This window comes from Dicentrarchus labrax, unplaced genomic scaffold, assembly GCF_905237075.1.
Source record: "Dicentrarchus labrax unplaced genomic scaffold, dlabrax2021, whole genome shotgun sequence".
Lineage (NCBI taxonomy): Eukaryota > Metazoa > Chordata > Actinopteri > Moronidae > Dicentrarchus > Dicentrarchus labrax.
The window spans coordinates 11,512,080-11,533,746 of record NW_026136707.1 but is presented as its reverse complement, the minus strand read 5'-3'; the positions used below and the strand labels follow the sequence as shown (position 1 = coordinate 11,533,746).

The 21,667-nt window shown below is 43.4% G+C and overlaps 1 protein-coding gene across 1 annotated transcript; it reads left to right on the top strand.

Moving 5' to 3' along the window:
• The first annotated feature begins 9,606 nt into the window (after positions 1-9,606).
• efna1b (ephrin-A1b) lies at positions 9,607-20,967 on the top strand. The gene is made up of 4 exons (XM_051405955.1): positions 9,607-9,906; positions 18,907-19,202; positions 19,298-19,489; positions 19,607-20,967. Exons 1-4 carry the CDS (start codon positions 9,809-9,811, stop codon positions 19,726-19,728), a joined length of 708 nt encoding a protein of 235 aa, XP_051261915.1. The 5' UTR covers positions 9,607-9,808; the 3' UTR covers positions 19,729-20,967.
• Positions 20,968-21,667: the final 700 nt, after the last annotated feature.

Below are 21,667 nucleotides of genomic sequence, written 5' to 3'. Positions count from 1 at the left end.
GTCAAACATTAAACATTAATATTTTGCTTTGAAGAATAATAATTTCCTTCTACACAAAGAGAGGCAGAATGGCACATTGCAAAGATAAAATACTGAGGAGACATTTGCACACAATCCAGAGAATTACACACATCTAACATACAATAGATTGTATGACGATGTTGTAAGTGCCAACATACTTGCACACACTTGGAACACACCATCTGTCTGATGTAATGTTGATAAGGGCATAAGCTAGTTTGTTTGTTTGCAGTAATCATTTCCAAATCTGACATCTATGTTTGACTGATTTAGGCCAATCCACTAACATACCCTTTAGTGTTTCCGTACTAGAACACACTGTAGAGTGGGCTGAATGTACACACAGAGGAACACATACACATCCCTATGATAGGCGTAGTCACTGCTGTTAACTCACTTAAGTATAAGATCCAATAATGGGATTTGATGCTTTATTCTATTGACGCAGAAGAGAAGAGTAAAGAGAACAGGGGTCCCATATGTACTGAGACAACCATAAAATGAATCCTCTGCGATGCTATAGTATTCTAATACTCAATTTCTTCTTCTATCCTCTCCAGTTGCAGTTAAACCAATAACAGATGTGAGACCTTAGAAGTAAGGTGCTGTACAGATAAGATGACAAATATTGAGAGTTCGGAGAAATGATGCATAGTACTTTGAAGCTTCTTAACCGTAAGCCTGTTATAACCAGACTCACTGCGCCTCGTCTTCATACCTTATCTCTCCTCATGGACGTGGGCACAGTAAAGGGATTAGTTTTAATCGTGTAAGAGTAACAATAGAGACTTTGAGGAGCTAGTAATCCCGTCCAGTTCTTTGACTGTTCTTTTTGACCTGCCCTTTAAGTGTATCCCAGCTACCTCCAGTTCGACGGCTGTATTAGATTACATGCTACTACTGTATAGACATTGTTGACCAGAAGGATGAGGAGTGGGTAGTCTTTAACTGGAGGCTTCACAAAGCCTCAAAATGTTGTAAGGATGTGGGAATTCTACCAGTGGATTATCATTCAATATCTCAAGTCTTAGGTCAGTGTTACACCCAAATCTGGGACCAGTCAGATTCTGTGATTTCATGCGTGAAAACTATGCAGAGGTTTTGACAGGTTTGGCCAGCGATCTTATGCAGATGGCAGTGATCATGGCCAAATGTAATCACAAAGTCTTCATCTTGCCTGCACGTACCCATCCAGTTTTGATTTTGTTTGGAGTTAACTTCCAGTCTTACTATCTTTGTCAAAATCAAGTATGATCAAGGGATTCTGCAAAATGTATTACAATGCATCACATTCATTTTTGAGGCTGCACTGATTGTGCACTGTGCATCCTGCCATAGTGACTAAGACGTCTTGGTTGTGAGCATATTCCCTGTCTGACAGTCCATAAAAGCCCACATCAGAAAAGAACATTTTATTTGAATGAGTACAGTCCCTGAAGGAAAGGCTTCTCCAAAAGAACCTCCCATTCCTTGCAACTGAATGATCTCAAAAACATCCTTCAGATCCTCATGAGCCTCTTTCCTTGTAGGATCAATCTGTGTTTGTGCGTACGTCTAACTGAATCAGGGTATTTTATTCCATTAGTCCATTATGGTAGAGGACACCATCTGTTAGTTGTTAAGAGCTTGGGAGGAGACCATCGCCCCAACTGAACTGTCGCTCACTGCCTGTTTTAACTCTCCCAATAACCTCCAAAATCTGACCTGACCTCCTCTCAACCCATCACCTGCTGTCATCAGAATACTGGACACACAGCCTGTACACGCTTAACTTGGATTTGGATAATTTCAGTGTCTGCATCTCCATAAATCACTCAAGTGAAGCATGCCTATCTATGTGTGTGGATGACCCTGTGTTGACCAGGTTTGGCATCTTCACTGTGGAAGATTGTGTTCATGTATAAACCATCCAAACCTCCTAGCAGGTGTGTTTGTGTGTGGTCTGGTTTTGCTTCTGTACGCTTGTGCATACTGACTAGACAACTCTCTGAGATGAGGGCTATGGATTGTGGCCAGATTCTGGTGGTTAGCACATAGCTGTAAAGGCATGGTTAAAGGCAGATTCCTTTCTTTGTTTTATGCTAATATTTTACTTACTTAACTTATTTCTGAGATCTGAGGCCACAGCAACCTCCCTTGAAGAAAACCCTAAATTAACCAAAAATAATTGAAAAAGAAAGCAAATGCAATCATTTAAATGTTTACCCATCTGTGCATTGTAATTGGCCATCTTATTAACTTTGCCCTTACATTCCAAGTAAGTTGTGCTTAAAGATTGTTTTCCGTGCATTTAGGAATAGTGACTAAGCTTTGGAATGTGTTAACTTTCACCCCAGTAGAATAGCCTGAGATAGCTTTGACCAGCCACCAACCAAACTCTATAAATTAGTCAGAGTACTAAAGAGCAATCACAAAAGTGTACTTTTTATTTATTCATTTAGCTGTTGACTTAGATTTTTGTGAATTTCATCTTCATACCTTATGGTGATAATATTGATTCAAAGCTTTCTCTACACTCAACACAATCAGGGTGTTAAAGTTGGATGTAAAGTCCTCTTTGTGTCATTACAAGGAAATTACCCTTGTGTCATCATGTACCTTGCCCAGCTGGACTGTTGAAGTGCTGTTGCAACATACTCAGATCTATACAACTAACTTGATGTGTAATATCAAAACCAAGAGGATCAGTTTTTTAAAGATAAAAGCCATGCTATAAGATTTCCAGTTAACTTAATATTCTACTGTAATACACAAAAATCACGCTCTCTATTACTGTAGAAAAACCATTATGTGCATACATGTGTATTTGCCTGTGTGTGGTAGTGGGATAGCTGGACTAGACATTGCTGCCGCCCACCCCTGTCATTTAGGAGACCCTGATTCAGGAGATCACCATGGTGACCACACTGCCAAGAGGTGCACACACAAACACAAACAAATACACATCCCCTGTTTGACTAGAGAGTGCATCAATTATTATTGGACTGTGCTCACTAAATTCATTTCCAGTCTCTCATCAGGCATCTCATTCTGAGTGATTCCTCTTTGTGCTCTTCCCATTATCAGCATTTGCACAATGTCATCTTTGGGATCCTTTGCAGAGGATGTTAAATGCCAAAAGCCTGCAACAAAAAACTGCTTATAAAATCTAGCACACCGAAAAGCATAATAAGTCGAGGTGTGTGGCTGAGTGGCTGAGTGTGGGTGGTTCTGGCTGTGTTATATTGGAAGTTGCTTTCTGTAATTGCATCTACAGGTGTATTTCTAGTGGCACATTAGCTTTATGCCACAATGCTGCTCAACAGGAGAAAACAAGAGATGCAGAGATAATGGTTTAGATAAAGACAGTAACTGATTTTGTGTGCATGTGTGTGCGTGAGCTCCTGGTCGAGGGTGTAGAAGGGAACAGGGACAGCCCCCTGACATGGCAAGTGCTAGACTGAGCGTTCTTGATAATTAAGCAACTGTGCGATTATGCAATGAATGTGACCATGCCAATGATAGACAAAGAAAGAACAGAGAGACGGAACAGGAGGCAAAGAGAACAGCGTGACAGGATTGGATGAATTACTGAGAAAAGAAAAGAAACACCACTGAAAGAAAAAACAGGTATATAGATAAAGTTGAGTTGTTTGGTTTGTTTTGCTGTTTGGCTGAAGGTGGATGGAAACTTGGTTTAATGGTGTATAGGCTGGAAGTGAACATGCAGTACACTATATTTGGAGGGGTCAGGCAATGTGTGTATGCATTTAGAGAATGCTAACGTATCCATGACACACATACATGCACTTTGCCCTTGCACCTGTAACATTGTAACCTTAGCAGTCTGTGTGTGTTTGTGTGTGAGTGTGCACCACAGGACCTAAACTTGGTTAGCAGCAGGGTTTTAACTTCTTGCCAGCCCTAACTTGTTGATCCTTTGAGCCTTCAACACATTCAGCATAGTTTGCATGTTATGAGTCTAAGGGTCACTTCACCACCAAAAAATCATGTGGCTTATTGCGGATATATTGATGTGTAACTCTAAAAATGTATAACATAAGCTAAAAGTGTGCGGCTTAAAAAAATGTTCTAAAAAACTTTAGAACAAGAGATTTGTTTCCATTCAGCTTCAGGAAACATTAGCACTGATGTCGACCTTCCAGTTCATCTTAGAGGAGTTTGAGGTCAAGAGTCAACCCAGTCAGGTTCTTACACACTAACTCACACCTTTTCTTTGCGGCCTGAGGGTCTTCTCCCAAAATCTTGCCACAAAGTTGGAAACACACTCTAAAATCCTACAGCAGCCTTTTCTCAGTTGAATTCCTCAGGTGTCCCCAATGTAACAGCAATAACGAGACACTGGTCCCAAAGGTGTAAAATATAACTATTACCAATAAGCAGTATGTATGAATATGACTCAGACCTGCACGATAAATCTATTGTCTTCTATTAATGGGATGAATTGCTAAGTTGTTCTTTCAGACCTGCTTATTTTGAGTTCAGTTTGTCAAAATGACTAAATATAGCCTACTTTCATTTGACTTTATGGTTAAGTACAGGAGGATCACAACTCTTCACTACCTTTATATTCAAAGGCAGAGGAAATTGCTCACAAACCTATATTTTCCCTCAGCTGCAGTCTGAGCAACTCTATTGCTGGCTTTCTGAAAGAAGGGCGTACGAGATGCATATCATCATAACAGAGCAATCTACCGCAGGGAGAGAGACAAGCGATCTCTTTCTTAATCAAATGTTGATGAACACATGTATCCACACACATGCACACATGTAGACACAATTATGCACACATGTACCCAACAGCCGTGCATGCACACGTACACACACATAACCACCCACACACACCCTTGGAAGAAGACACTCACACTTCGCCCCCATAGAGTACATGTCAGTCCATCTGGGATCATTAACACTATGTTAATGAATATAGGGCTGGGGCATGTGAGGAGAGAGAGAATGAGATAGATACAGAAAGAAATGAGGAGAGAGAGAGAGAGATAAAGAGGACAGAAGGTGGGAGGATGGAGGAGGATAATGGATTCTCTCCCAGCAAATGCACTGCCTGAGGTACTTTTTTTTTGGGGGGGGGGCATGGATAAGAAAAGACTGAAAGGGGGGTGGGTAGCGAGAAGGAAACCGGACCACGATGGTGGGTAGTACGAACTGAAAGGGAGCAATTGAGCATACAACAGAGTAAGGGGAGGATGCTCAAGAGCTTGTCAATGTAAAGTAATCAGGGTGATATGTACCCAGTATGTTGTGGCCAGGGGCTGATGAGGGCTCTGTAGAAATAACTGAACAGATGAACAGACGCATGGGAAGAAAGGAAAGACAGCAGAGACAACAGATGAGCCGAGAGAACAGGCAGGGGGACAGACAAGGAGATACAGTATAACAAATGATGGCAGAGGCAATGCAAGCTGACTAGCGTGGTTAAATATTTCACTGGGACTTGCTTGTGCTTTTGTGTGCTGGTGTGTGTGCGTGTGTGTGTGCGTGCGTGTGTGTGTGAGTGTGTGTGTGTGCGTGGGCGTCAGAGTGAGAGTCCATGGGAGAAAGAAAGGAGGACAGAGCGGCAGGGACGAGTAAAGTGTGCCTATTGACTGGGCGAGTTAATGAATCCTGTGGTCTGAATAGTGAGACAGTGTCCAGGAGGGAGGGAGGAGGCTCATTTACCCCCCACAGACATACACATGCGACATTGTTTTAGTTTGTTCGCATGCGTGTCCGTGACTTGCTTTGATACACTGTTAGCTTACGTGTTGCACGTTTACTAACAGCTCAGCCTCATTGGTGACTTTCCAGAAGATGCTCAGAGCAGAAATACCATGTCATTATGAGTTTGTCTTTGCAAGAATCACTATACTGCCCCCCTGCCGGGCTAAATCTATACACATGGAGCGCTATTAAGCAGAAGTGTGCCTCCCTGTGTTTGAATTGGGGACCACCTGTATGCAGATGAATGAGTGTGAATAGGGGCTGGGAGACATGCCTTTGTGGTGTCAGAGAAGGAGCAGCTTGTCGGAGTGTGTCGCTATGAGCCAGAGGGCCAAGGGCCCGCAGGAGGCCGGGGAAAAAGGGACAGAGGGCAGCAGGGTGACAAGCTGTCCATGTGTAGATGAAACAATGCCAAGTGTTAACAAGCCTAAGCTAGCGGTAATGACAGAGGTTGGGTGAACAAAAGGCAACTGTTTGAAATGCAATCTGTGATCAACAGTCAATATGGAGCATATTACAGTAATTTATCCCCTCTAAGCCCCTTTATACCCTTGTCATTGTATAATAATGTTGATCATCCATATGACCTTTTTTTTCTAGTGTCAACTAAGGTGATTCTCTGTGGGAGAGGACAGGGAGGGGAGGAACAAATGGCACATCAGTATCTGAGGCTTGAGGGCACAAAGAGTGATGACGTGATAAAACCAGGACAAAAAAACAGGCAGAAATGTGATCAACAGGATAACATCTCGCGTTGTCTAATAGAGACAGCAGCAGGGATTGAAGCACTCCTACACATCTTTAAACTCCAATAAAAACCTGTGCAAGCACCTGCCTATGTTTGGACAGATGTGTACAGTCATCTGAACAGCTACGAAGCAGTTTGTCTACCATCCCAGTTTTGTCCTTGTTATGTTTCTGTGTGGCTGACGCCCAGTGTTTCCAGTGTCTTTCATCTGTAACACTCTGCTTCACAAAGTTTCACTCCACCTCGTTTTGATTTATTCTCTACTCTCTATTAAACACCACAGCTTCATATTCCTCTGTGTGTCAGGAAACCCCTCCAAATCTAGAGACAGAGATCCCTGACCAGCTCTGATCCCTGCCTGAGGCCGGCAGGATGAGTGTGGAAGTGAAAGAGAAAAGCAAGACTGAAAATTTAATAGGCTGAGGGGACTTTCTCCCACATATCTTAACTCTTCTTATCAAAACATTTATTCTAGCTGGGCTGGTACTATTCTTCTTGCTTCTGACACCATCTGTTTTTGTTTTATAGATCTCTCCACTCCCCAAAACTCTACACGTTCCTCTACAATAAAAATTGCATTTGCTACGGTTGAGAGAGTAGAGAAGAGAAAATCAGGCATTACCAGTTCCAGTTAGCTCTGCACACTCTCTATGTTTTCTTTAACTTAATTGCGCAAGTTATGTAATTGTGGAATTTCCATAGCATGTTGAACAACTTGTGGCAGATACTGTGACGCCTGGAGACAAGTCCCTAGGAAATAAACAAGCCTATTTCCATTTGCTGAAAGGTTTGTATGGCTGTCAGGTCTTCCCCCGACTTCCTTTAATCCACTTTTAGAACTGTTGAGCTTTCCATCGTCTCTAACGCTTTTTCTGTGAATTTCTTTTTTAAGCCATCACGTTTTCTCTGCTTTACTGTCATTCGCAGAAGCCATGGTCTTCCCTCACTGAGTGTATCTGTGTGAGCCTGTATGGGCTGTGGGAGGATTAAGTCTCACTCTGGGAGTCATCCACAGTTTCAACTAGCTACAACACTATCATAAGAGCCTGCAGAGAAGACTTAAATGTTAGCTTGCACACATATTTCTCTGTGTGTTTGTGTAGGCATACATGTATGTGATGGTTGAGCCCAGCCATCGGACTCTTGGCTGCAGCAGCAGAGAAAAAGTGTATTTGTGAGTTGTGAATTTCTAAATTTGTGTTTCTGTCTTGCTACACGGTTGGTATGTTAGATGAACGCATCATGAGGAGATCCCATGTTTGAGCAGCGGAAGTTTGCTGGCAAGGAGGGACACTGACAGTCACTCACTTGTGATGTGTATGAGCAGGAGGATCCTGTTGCTGGTAGTCTGAAGCCTGTGAATCACTGGCTAGTTTTGCTGCAACAGTATTTGCATTTCAGTCATTCCTTAGAGGAAATCAATACATGCGTTTAAAGCTGTTTCTAATGTCAATAGAGCTAAGTGAAAGACGTGGGGTATTACAGGAATAGACACTGGTGTATGTGAAATTATCCAGAGGTTTTTGCACAAGGAGAATTTGTCATGAGCTGGAATTTTTAATTGCATTGTCAGAAATTGTTAAATAGACCACTTGTAGCCATCACACATTACCGTTACCTCTCTTCCTCCTCATTTTCCCGTCATTTTTGGGGGGGAGACATTATACAATGGAAAAGCACCCTCAGCCGTGATTAGTCCCCCAATGCCTACTGGATCTACAGACAGTGTGTGTGTGTGTGTGTGTGTGTGTGTGTGTGTGTGTGTGTGTGTGTGTGATCCTCTCAGAGTGCCAGAACGTGTGTGTGCTTGCCCAGCCAAGCCTAGGGACAGTCAGACACTCAGCTTGTCTGCACATATAAACACACACACACACACACACACACACACACACACACACACACACACACACACACACACACACACACACACACACACACACACACACAACATGCACACACAATGCCCCCTCCTCTTTCCCTGCAGCTATCAGCTATGGAGCTCTGAACCAGCTAACCCAGGCTGGGCTCCATCTCTGCCCAAGGGAAGCCCTCTCCTGCTGGGGCCACAATCCCACTGACACCCTATGGTCTGGACTTTATCCACTCCATCTGTGAGGTTGTTTTGTGAAGTCACCTGTCTGGGGAAGTGGTTAAGCGGAGACCACAAGATTAGACTGACTGATAAGGCAGTAATAATTCTTTATTATCTGACAGAGCATAATCAGCACTCCAACGTGCCTAGACAACAACAGGCTGCAAGAACATACACACCTCCTATACACAGGGGTCTCAGATGATTGAAACACAACCAGTGGGGCAACCAGAGCCAACATCTCCTTAGTAAACTAACCAGTCTTGGCAGCATTAGTGCAGCAACATACTTACAGCTCAGTTTCAACAACAACAAACGCTGTAAACAATGCAATTTAGCACAATACATAATGTACAAGTTGACAAAGAGCATAAGAACGCATAATAACAACCCAACAACTCAAAGCAATGCAAAGAGTTGCAACATACAGTACGTCACAAAGCAATGCAACACAGACCAACAGCAACATATTACAGTGTTACAACACAACAACATAAAAAAACAACAGATACAAATATAACAGAATGGATGTAGGAGTTCACCTAAATTATTCATTTAAATGATCAATTTCCCCTTTAAATAATAATACTGAATACTTCCATTGCCACTGCTATTTTTATATTCAGATTATGTTATGTTATTATGGTATGGTAGATATTAGCTTATATTCTTTTTATTTATTTTATTTATGTTGAGCTGATTTCACTAGATTCTAATTAAGTCCCTCTTGAATCTTAAAATAACCAATTGCCCTGTCGAGAGCGAATGTTTGAGTGTTTCAGCCCTGTTTTTGTCTTTTTGTTGTTCATAATTTTTCTTATCTTATCACCCTAATTCAAATTTAACTTATATTTGTTTATTATACCTCTAAGGTGATATAATAGTCCTAGTAAAGTTGTTTTTGCGTTCGGTGTAGTGGGAGCAGCTGGAGGGAGCGTCTCCAGTGACTGTGCGGGTCTTTGCTCCTATTGGTTGGCGGTGCAGCGAGGGGTGGGGCCACTCCCAGACAAAACAGACAAGTTGCGCCCTCGGAGAACCAGTCAGGAGTTGAAACAGTGTTTGGTGAACTGCATCCCTTTAAACTGTCTTCAGTAGTACACCAGACGCGTAAAAGCCACGATTGGTTTCCGTGCGCGTATTTACGCATTTAAATCTTCAACAACAGAAGCATCTTTTTAATTACCGTTGACTAACAGAACTTGGTCAGCTTCCTGTGGAGAAGAAGAGCTATGGATTTTGTGCATCTGGTTTGTTTGGCGCTGAGCATCGGTGCTTGGTTCGCCTCTGCGGAGAGACACAGCGTCTACTGGAACAGCTCAAACCCACAGTAAGTGCTGATCTGTTGTGCAGTACATGTTGTGTGTGTATAAGTGTGTGTGTATTTTTACCTGCAGTGCGGGGAGTTGTCTAATGTGTGAGTATGTGTAAAGGTTAAAATCACTCACTGCTTTATCCATGTGACTGTTTGTATGTCCTGCTGTCTCTAGTGGCGAGTGGATGTGATTTCCTACTTTGTTAAAATCTCACACTCTCTCTGCCTGCGCTCTTTAACCCGGCTACAACTAAGCCTGTTGTTTTCATTCATGTGACAGTTAAAGGCTCATGTGACGTTCAAAGTCGGGCATGTGTAGTCCACCTTTTTAAACTCACCTAACAGGATAGTGATCAGGTTGTTAGACTACACGGCTCGCAGCGGGGTTGTAGAGAATCAGGAGATTGCGAGCGGGTGCCCAGACAGATGGACAGATTCCCCACTATATTTAACCGCAACACACAGACACAGACATACTCTAATAGTAGAAAATAGACTGACAAGTATGAACTTGGCCAGTGGAGCTGTCTGTAGGGTCTGCACCTGTGTGTGTGTGTGTGTGTGTGTGTGTGTGTGTGTGTGTGTAATGGAAAGTCTATAAATGTGAATGAATCAGTGGGTTAATTTAATGAGTTTTATACAGATACCATATCAGTGTGTGTGTGTGTGTGTGTGTGTGTGTGTGTGTGTGTGTGCACAGAGAGAGGCGCATATTGCTGATTATTTTGTTTTGAGGTCAGAAATGTAATGCTACCCGGCCACTCAGTTGAATCGATGGAGCTTGACAGACGCGCAATATCGCAGCGCGATTTATTGAGCTTTTAGCGTGGAGCGAGTGATCCCGATGCATGAAAGACAGTATTATTTTATAAACGAGCTGAAACAGAAGGACAGGTCCCCCCGCTTCTCTGCTGCCGAGATGGGTCGATTAAAATCCCCCAACAAGGGCAAAAGCCATTATAGCCTTTTAGTCTTGTCTTGATTACATTATTGGCTCTCTAATTGCCCTTTAAGAATGACAATAGACGCAGGGGCTAAAAAAGAGCACTGCAACAATGAAAACAATTGTCCTGATAATTGGATAAGGTGTCTAATGGAAAGTCCTGTCCTCATGAGCAGTGCTTGTGTCATGGGTTAGTCCATGTGTGACTCAACGCCTGGGTTTGACCCACCTGAGTTTTACACCTGAGTCACCACAGACAAGAGGTGAGGAACTCTGGTTCAGGTTGAGACAGAAAAGAAACTATCCAGAGGGAAATGTGTCCTTTTTTTGGTGTGGATAAAGCAGGAAACTGGAGCTCCAAGTTTTAGTTCAAATAGGAAGGCTGGTAGAGACAAAAAGAAGGAAAAAAAAAAAAAAGAGAGAGAGAGAGAGAGATGGGGGTGGTCTAATAGTCAGATTTTATGTCTGCTGTCTCTAATCCAGCCCTGGACTATTTTCTGCTGTCAAATGGGAGTTGTATAACCAGAAGAAAAACCATAATATAACACTAATCCCTTTTTGCTACATGGCTAAACATAGACCCCGACACAGACAGACATAAACTTCACTCTACACAACAACACATCACAAAAATGTGGCTATTCTGCTTGTTTTATATCTGTAAAACTTCCGGTTTCTCTCACACACACATGCACACACTCACACACTCAAGAGGTACAGGCAAAGTTTCTCTGAATGACAGCTACAGAAATTTGTATCAGGAGGATAATGGCAGCTAAAAGCCTAAATGAAACCATAATCGGCTGACCTCTACATGCCACTTGAACAATATTCTTTGCCACATTTTACACTCTGATCTCCATTACTCCTCTATAATCCCTCACCCCCTCTATAATGCCTCTCTCTCTCTCACTTGTTTGTCTCATCCTCTCTTTTCTATCATCTCTATTGTGTCTTCTGGTTTTCCAGCGTTGACTAAAAGCCCACCTGCCCCCCGAACCAACCCCGGTGATCAATCAGTCACCTGTTTTGGGGATTACATTGATCCATCAGCGGGCTTTGACAGCAGCATGCTGTGTATAATTGATGCTAATTGATTCTTGGTCTGATTATGAGCAGCAGTGATTTGTCTTATAGGTGGAGGACAGTGACCAGATGGCAGCAGTCTGCCCATTCATGTTGGGGAGTAGATAAATGTGAAGCAGCTTAAGAGTGTGTGTGTGTGTGTGTGTGTGTGTGTGTGTGTGTGTGTGTGTGTGTGTGTGTGTGTGTGTGTGTGTGTGTGTGTGTGTGTGTGTGTGTGTGTGTGTGTGTGTGTGTGTGTGTTTTCTCTAAACACAGTGTATGTGTTTGATTTTCACCAACTTCTCAGTGTGACTTAATGATTAGAGCTTTATCCCACACATCAAGTCCTTGTAGGGATTTGAGTGTGTTTGTGTGTGTTTGTACAGTTTTCCTCCATGACAGGTGGAGAGGCATGTTTTTCCCCGTCTGGTCCAGTCTTGTTTTCACAGTTCGTGTCTCTGCCTGTGTCAGTTATATGAGCCTGTGTGTGTGTGTGTGTGTGTGTGTGTGAGAGAGAGAGAGAGAGAGAGAGAGAGAGAGAGATTGAACTTGTGCTGCCCTTTACCAGCTCTTAACGGGAAGTGATTTTGTTTTTGTTGTGGACTGAAAGTACGTGATTGTCAGTGTGTGTGTGTGTGTGTGTGTGTGTGTGTGTGTGTGTGTGTGTGTGTGTGTGTGTGTGTGTGTGTGTGTGTGTGCCCCAACGTCAGAGTAAAGTAAGGAGTGGCCATTACCGTAGGCAGACTTACCGAGACTTGATAAATGTGTGACTCACGCTTACACACACTGGGGGGCGAGAGGGAGGACTTGGATGTTAATATTAGCTACAGCCAGCATTCCACCCCGCTGTTACTATACTCAACTCTGTCAGCTGTGTGTGTGTGTGTGTGTATGTATGTATGTATGTATGTATGAGATTCTCTCACTGTACCTGTCTGCTCCTCTCCCCATCTTCACTCCTTTCACTCTCTTTAACAGCTGGGTCTCCTCCCAGACTGGCCGCTGGCCCTGAGCCCTCCATCTCTCTTTTTCGCTCTCCTTACTGATTCAAGATCTCTTTTCTGCACAGATGTGGATACTATTAACACAGCACTCCACAGCCTCCTTTATATCCGCTATCTCTCTATATCCGCTGTTATTTGGCTGCTTTCATCCGTCAAGACTAGACTGGGTTTATTTGCCATGCTCCCAGTATCTGTGCAAATATCTCTATCATAAGTTTAGTGTAAGGTAATATTCTGTTTATCTCCGTTTGTGTCTGGCTCCGTCTGCCGTTTGCTGTTATTGAAGCCGTCCGGGCCTGCCTCAACACGTACATGTGGCCTAGAGGATGAGTTTGGGGTGACGGGGGTTGATGTCTCAACCGCTCCCCTGTCCTTTAACCCACACATTTTATACATTGTATTTCCTCTATCTGTCTCTCTTTCCACTCATTATTTACCCCTCCCCAGCCCATGTCCCGTCTGGTTGTTGGCCTCTAATCTCACAAGAATGAGAACACTCACACACAGGCACACGCACACGCACACGCACACGCACGCACACACACACACACACACACACACACACACACACAGACACACAGACACACAGACACACAGACTAACATAGATTACAGACGGCTTGTAATCTGACCATCTGACCCATAGACACAAAACCATCAACCTCCTGGCTTCATTCTATATTTATGCCTATGTCATCCTGTGATGTAACTTGTGTCTGTTTTATTATGTTATGGCCTCTATAGTCTGAATGTGTGTGTATCTGGGTAGGTGGGTTATTGTGTAACTGTTACGATATATATACGTTGCTTAATAAACCTATAGTTGTCACAGTGGATAATTCCTGCCATAATCTCCCAGATGGGATCCATACTACATCATCAGTACAATCAATTACAAGCACCACAGGACATCTCTATTTATCTCGCTATGCAACATTTAATATCAGAAGGCTTTGTGTGTATTCCCTGCTGATATAACTGTCCTCTTACCTAACACACTTGTGTACACACATACTTTCACGCACCATAGCACACAGGAGTAGCTGAGAATTTCATAAACTGCCGTATATGTTATATCTGTGGTTCAGCCCCCCCCCCCATTACAGTATCCATGTACCTCTGTTTTCTCTCGGCTCTTCCTCTCTCTTCCTTATCTATGGTCCAGACTTCCTCCCCCTCCCTCCATCAGTCCCCCTCTTTTCTCACAGACCTTCCTCTGTTTTTGCCCCAGTAGTTTTCCACCGGAGGAGGACAGAGCACCTCTCAGCCCTGGCTGTGCTAACATTAGAGAGGCCTGCTTTTGCCGAGCGTTATCGTAGTATGTGTGGCCAAGCATACGTGTGTGTGTATGTGTACACTGCTCATTCATAGCATTTCAGGCATAGTTTTGCATTGCTGTCCACTCATAGCCCACCATCGCCCTCTAAAGGGCAGAATTAGCAATATATTGGACGGACGGACTTCTGAGGATGGTTTTTGTTATGCGTCACTTAATTCAAAACTTTTTATAAATTAGAAAAGATGAATATCTTGTGTAAAGTCGTTTAAGTTACTCAGCTTGTTCCCTCTCTCTCGCTCAGCTAGACAGACAGACACAGGCTCACAGATTAACTCTCCATGACCCCCCAACATATTAAACCAAGCATGATACCATTTGGCCTTCTTCTATTCATCATAGACAGAATGGGAGGCTACAATAAGGGGAGACCGGGTGAAAAGATTTTGGGGGCAGAGAGGAGGAGGAGCAGGGTGCAGGGTGAGACAAGGGTGAACTGGAGAAAGAGGTTTGTGTTGAGAAATTAGCCTGGATGAAGAGCGCTGGTATATTATGTCAGCGTTAAGAGACAGGACAAAATAGAGGATAGGGTGAGGGGGGATGGGCTGATTTTGGAAGAATAAAGGAGAGGCAGACGGAGGGTGGAGAGAGTGGACAGTGATGGATGAAGGGAGGGGAGAAGTTTTGAATTGAATGAAGTGAGAAACGGCAGTGTTGACAATTTAAAAGCTCTCATCGTGCAATGGGATTCTCAGTGTCTTAACTATGTCATGCATAAGCACACAGGGATTTGCAATAAGTGGATACAGAGTTGAGTGTTGGATTTATAGTCCAAGTTGAGGCAGAAGATTGTATTGGTGCAGAGTACAGAAAGAATTCCCACTGGGTTTCTTATTGCAAGACAATGAGATAGAGGAAGAATGAAGGTAGATTACATTGTAAGCTAATATAGAATGACCTTTTGGTGTATATTAGATTGGCTATAATGGAGTATCCCACTAGTGAGCAGCTAAACCCATTAGACCCACTGACAGCTCCTTGGCCCGTGTAGAAGAGGTGTGAATCTGCCATACCACAGCAAATTAATAGGGTATTAGGTGTACACCTCAAAGTAAAAGTGTGTGAGAGTGCAACTGGAAATTTGATGAGTGCACATAGTAAACCATCCAAACCGCAGCCCCCCGTTGTGACATTCCAGCGCGTGCACACTTACTACTGATTACCTGCAGAGCAAATGGTGGGGGGGTGCATCTGTTTAGTGTTTCAGTGGTGCTGACTCGCTCTTTGAATGTGTTGTGTGTGTGAAACAAACATCTTCAGTGCTGACTCAGATGGTAGTGTGTGTGAGAAATTGCGACCCTGAACTTTAATCCCTTGACCTGGGCTGCCAGTTTGAAACACTCCCCAGAGGGGGACAGTGAGAGACAGAGTTCCTGCGTCAGTTGTTTGACCGTAACCAGGGAGAGCCCAGGGGACAAATGGGAGGGACAGCAGCGAGGTTGTCGGGGGGGAGGAAAGAGGGATGACAGGAAAAGAGAAAAGGGAAAAGGTGGTAGACAAGGACAATGGCAAGACTTCAAAGCCAAAGTGAGGAGGCCAAGTGTTGAATAACTCACCTACTGTCATAACTACCAGTATATGGCTATTTTACTATTTTATACCCTTATAAAAAACACATATGCATGCACACACACACACACACACACACACACACACACAGACACACAGAGGCCACTGACGCAAAAGCTGGAGTAGCTCTGTAGTGAGAAATGACCTTTTTGCGGCAGAGAGAAAGATCCACTACAGGCACCTTCAAACCTCGCTGTTTACCCACACCTCAGTCACATGCAAAAAAAAAAAAAAAAACACGCACACTCAAACACACAAGAGGCTTCAATAGGCCTTAATAAACAGATGTGCTCATGAGCCCGGGGCATGAGACGCCCTGAATAAGGGTCTTCAGAGAATCCCTCTCCCATGAATGCACACACACACACACACACACACACACACACACACACACACACACACACACACACACACACACACACACACACACACAAACGAACAAACACACGGGGAGATGAAGCTGTTTGGAAAGTAGGTCTGCAACAACTCACACACCTGGTTCTCACTCTCACATACGACATAGCTATCGCGTTAATGCGACTCTCACTCTCCCGAGAACTGTCAGTCAGAGGCGATGGCAGATACGAGAGTCTCCAGGAGCAGACAGCTTTTGATGGGTGACGCGTACAGTAGAGAGCACAGGGAGGATGGAGGGACAGGACCAGAGAAAGACACAGATTTTGTGCTGCGGAACTCAACAGGAATTTTCAGGCTAGAGTTTTCTCTGTTCTTTGACTTGTGGTCGCATAAAGATACCACAAATTCACAGCAAAAAAAAGGCTAATTCAAGCTTAAATGACTGGACAACTCAAACACAACTGTGAAACCACTAAAGACACACTCACAGTCACATGAGCACACATATAACGCACATCCACACTAGTCAGGGTAGTGAAAGCTCCACAGGGGTTAAGGTACAGGGGTTGAAGGGGCCCTGTAGCCTTCAGGCACTCTGTCTTTGGGGAGGGAAAGGGTATAATTACACCCCATTCATTCCCCCTCCCCTCCTTTTCTAGGGAACACATTGGCCCAGACCCCTAACAGCTTTTAATTAGCCAGACCAATGGAGGCGGGGGGGGGGATGAGGAGGTGAAGAGAAGGATAAAAGGAGAGTTTTCTTAAAAGAATGAATCGTGAATGACATTAGCAACAGAATCTGTTTTGTTGGCTTTTGACAAGCCTCTGTTTTCATGCGGAGGTCGGCCAGGCCACTAACAAGGGCACAGTGTGGGAAAAAGGTGAATTTAAACTATTCTTTACTTCAGAGGCAGTAGCTAGAGATCTCCAAGCCCCTTGTTTTCTCCAACCATGTTATTACTGATCTGACTCAAAGAAAACAGAGCAGAGAGGAACAAGATGAGAGTAGAGATTATTTAGCCAATTAGACGCCTACAGGCTGTGTCTCCTTTCCTTTTCGCTGAAACACTTCCCCTTGAAAACACACACAAACAAAGGCGTGCACACCTGCACAGGAGTGTACACACTTACAAAGGACCTTTTCTGAGAGAGCAGTGATTGCAAGTGGAGGGAGGTGATCAGCCTGTTAGCCCTGGATAACAAGTGTAGAGCTGTGCTCAGCTAACAAAGCATGTTTTGACAGGTAGGTTAGCCCTAACCGACACACACACACACACACACACACACACACACACACACACACACACAGGCAGGAAGGAGGGGTTAGAGGCCCACATTTGGAGCCACTATGTCTGTGACTTGGCCAGGGGATCCTAACAGGAGCCACAACAACAGAAGTGGGGGGTCAGCGTCACCACGTCCCGTGCTTTGATGTGGGGGGCACACACACGTACAGAACACATAAACAATGGCAGACACACAGGAGCTGTTTTCATGTCACTTTCACTCTCTACAACACGTCAAACATAAACAGTCTTCAGTTTAAGCACAGACTAAATTTGAAGATTAGAGGCTGTCACGCCTCAGGATGTAATGGGAGTAAGACGCGAATATCAGTCTTTCTTCACCTCCTGGCTTTTGGCTGATCTCACATCACTCGCAATATGCCAGCCAGCCGCACATCACATGTTGTGACAGAGCACGGCCTCACCTCCTGCATCATGTTTGCTTTAAAGGAAAGACCTATTACTTACGCGAAACTGAAATTGAAGACACTAGGTTAGAGTTCATGAAATTACTCACTGAATAGTAGCTACTTATTAACCATAAGCAAAAGTTTGACTAAGGTGAAGATTTAACTGCTTTTCTACTGAACATCATCACAGCACAGATTTTTCACTATTTCGCTGTACTTCATTAGGACACGTGGATAGGAAGGGAGCCAAGAGGAGATGGGAAGAAGGCTCAAAAAGAGCCATAAAACTAAATGAAGGGTAAAGATGAAAAGAGAGAAAGAGAGCGACAGTCTGACTGTCTCCACCCACTCTGTCTCTGTCTTTGATGAAATCAGACAGAAATTGAGAGACGGGTAGAGGCGGCAAATTAGCGTGAGGAGCTTCAACACAGATAGACAAACAACCAGAAACTGGAAAACAGTTTTAAAAAATACTAAAACAGAAAGAGTCACTGAGTTGTGCACATGTAAAAGTTGACTAGCAGTAAAGGTGAAAAGAGAGATTGTGGGGCTGTTTCTTGTAAGCAGGTGATGGTGAATTTCTGCTCAAGGCAAAACAAGGGCAGAAAGCAGGAAGGAAGGTGTGTGTGTGAGTGGGTTGGTGTTAGGGCTTTATGAGATTCTAGGTGTGTTTTCTCCTCCATAAACAAAGTGAACAAGCCCAGCCTGATCAGGCTCTTTCTAATTCTGTCACAGTGACTGGTTTGCACAAGTACACCGTAACACGTCAACACAAACATCCTCACATGGTACCTGAATTCCACCAAAGTAGCTGAACCTGTGTGTTAACATGCATTATTGTGTGAGTAAGTCTGTTTTCTGTTGCTGTGCGTGTCTGTGTGTGATTAGCCCTCATTAGTATTCTTAACACGAATGTTGAATGGGCCGAGCTGTCAGGGTGTGAGTTGAACGGACTGTCTGTTATTCGTTGTTCCCTATTGAGAGGAAAAAAATGCTGAAAATGAAGACATTTGTCAGTAACCTCCTCTCTTCCTGTCTCTTTGCAGCTTCCTGTGGGATGAGTACACAGTGGAAGTGCGCATCAACGACTATCTGGACATCATCTGCCCCCACTACACCCACGGCGAGGTGTCATCGCATGCAGCTGAGCGCTATGTGCTGTACATGGTGGAGAAGGAGGACTACGACGTGTGTAAACCTCACTCCTTTGACCAGCTCCGTTGGGAGTGCTCGCGGCCGTTCGCTCCCCACGCTCCCGAGAAATTCTCTGAGAAATTCCAGCGTTTTACTCCCTTCACCCTGGGCAAGGAGTTCAAACAGGGAGAGAGCTATTATTATATCTGTAAGTATCAATAATAACGCTGGCATTTTTTATCAACATGTTGTGATCCTGAGAAGTTTTCCTGTATTAAACTTTTCTCTATTCTCTTTTCACAGCCAAGCCAATGCATCACCATGGCCAGGACTGTCTTAGGCTGAGAGTGGATGTTGTCGGGCATAAAGGCTCTGAAAAGACCCAGCCCAAGGTGTCACCCAAGGCAGATGATACCAGAAAAAGCATTGATGGAGGAAAAGGATTTTTTCCTGCTGTTGGAGGAGTTCACAACCCATCTAACCGGCTCCCAGCAGGTGAGGATTCAAGTTAATGACAGCAGCTCCATGTCTGAGAGGAGCTCAGCTGGGTGTGTTTACCATGAAGGAATGGTAAGAACCAATACTAATTCTCCCTCCCTTTCCTTTCCTCAGATGACCCTGCTGTGATGGAGCCAAAGGTTCAGAGGAGTATCGGAAGTTCAGGAGCACAGCTGGTCTCCTTTCCGCTCTTCTTTACAATGATCCCAGTCTTAATAGCCCTGATGCTCCACTAAGGATGACGGAGATGCCATTAGCAGAGACAATTCTAATCCAATGCTGGTCATTGGGACCATGAACACTCAGAGACTTTTTTTATATCAATTTTTTTTTTTATACGAGCATGGACAGCGTTGTTGGTGTGTGTTTGTGTGTTTGTTTGCGTGAATGTGGAGCGTGGATCGTTCCAAAGAAGAGGACCTCAAAGATTCTTTTTTTAATTACTTTATTGTGAGGATGGGCATTCCTATTTTGACCATTTAAGATGCATACTTTTTCCAGTCATAATGAACAAAACTGCAAACGAATTGGTCAAAATATTGAATTGAAAATGACAAGGGGATTACATTGTCTTTCAAATTGTCATACCATTGGTACAGATTTGCATTGTACTCCTCATCTCCAACTGTTAATGTAATTTATCTTCTTCTACGTGTGGAGAAATTATTAATTCTGTGTCTTGAAAACTGTTTTCAGCTACTGCCAAATTGGTATACATTATGTAGGATTTTTGTCTTTTTTTTTTGTTGTTGTGTAGCACTCAGCTCCCTGTTATATCTCTTTAGTCTCTGTAAAAGCACCACTGTCACATTAACACCGATACAAAAGCAGACACTTTGATTCAGGTGCTGCAGTTTAAATTAACATCACTAGAAGTTTCACACAAGACAACAAATGGTCTAATCCAGACCTGCGGTTCTCAACCTTCTTTTCTCCTTTTTTGGCTCATGAGCCTTTTAAAGTAATGCCTACTGCTGCTCATGCAGATTAAACAGTAATTTATATATTTTATATTTGGTAATGTAATTCAGAAGAAATGCACCCAAATTAATTTGGATCCTAGAAATATATATTCATTTTTGTGTGTGTGTACGTGTGTGAATGTTCACTCCTCTTTTATATTATATATACATACATCCATATTCTCATAAGGTTGAGAGCCACTGATCAAAAGAACAAAACAGATACACTAACAGGGGTTTTAGGGAGCTGAGCTTCATCCGTACTTATGGTTGTTCTCATTTCTACTGTCTCAACAGTATCATGGTACACTGGCTCATGTGCAGATGTGATCCCACTCATACACTGTCAAACCTCAAACTGAAGGGACTTCCCAGAATACAATTGTTTTCTTGTTAAACATGCTTGTGTCATTTTGTAAGTGTTTATATGTAAATTTGTATATAGAGAAAACTATAAAACTGTTTTAAGATGTGAAAAAACTGCAGAGAAATAAAAAAAATTTGATGTTATAACATTTTCTGTCTGGTTTTTATCAGCTCTAGTAGAATTTATTTTTGCACTAAACTACATTGGATCTTGAAATCCCACTGACGTCACTGAGATTTTGATGGATGACTCAATATTTTGGCAAAGCTATCCATCTCCTGTCCGATGAAATCTCTCCAGCACCCTCAACATTTCCAACTCCATGTCTTTCCCAGCCTCTATTTCTCATCCCCTCTTCTCTGCCTTCTCCGTCTTTCATCCCTGGTGACATCGCTTGCTCTGGCTTAGATTTCACAGCCTAAAAACCAAACACGAGAGCCGAGAGGGGCACGATGAAGGAGTGAAAAGACGGGATAGTGCAGCGAGAGAGGCCCACAAGCAAACTGACAACTGGGTGTGAAGGTGTCACTCTCGCCTCCTCGCTTACACTCTTTCACTCTTTTTTTGCCCTTTCTTTTACTGCTCTGTACATCCTCTTTGGAGGGAAAGCTGAACATCCGTCCACACAGTAGTATGTTGGAATGAAGAGGAGCACAGGGCACAAACCTCAGAGCTGACTGAAAACTGTCAAAAGTCACTATCCCCTGCAAAAACCACGCAACATATACGTTCAAAACCAGAACATAAAACTCAGTTGTTTGTTTTTCCATAATCACGTCATAGTTTAAATTCACTGCAGATGATCATGCAGTCTCAGAAATCTTGTTGCAATGTAGCACCCATGTA

What these genes read in the sequence shown, in the direction of transcription:
- efna1b (XM_051405955.1), top strand. Translation starts at nt 9,809, where the DNA reads ATGGATTTTGTGCATCTGGTTTGTTTGGCGCTGAGCATCGGTGCTTGG. An exon ending in TGGAACAGCTCAAACCCACA is followed by an intron (nt 9,907 to 18,906) that starts GTAAGTGCTGAT and finishes GTCTCTTTGCAG; the next exon opens with CTTCCTGTGGGATGAGTACA. An exon ending in ATCTAACCGGCTCCCAGCAG is followed by an intron (nt 19,490 to 19,606) that starts GTGAGGATTCAA and finishes TCCTTTCCTCAG; the next exon opens with ATGACCCTGCTGTGATGGAG.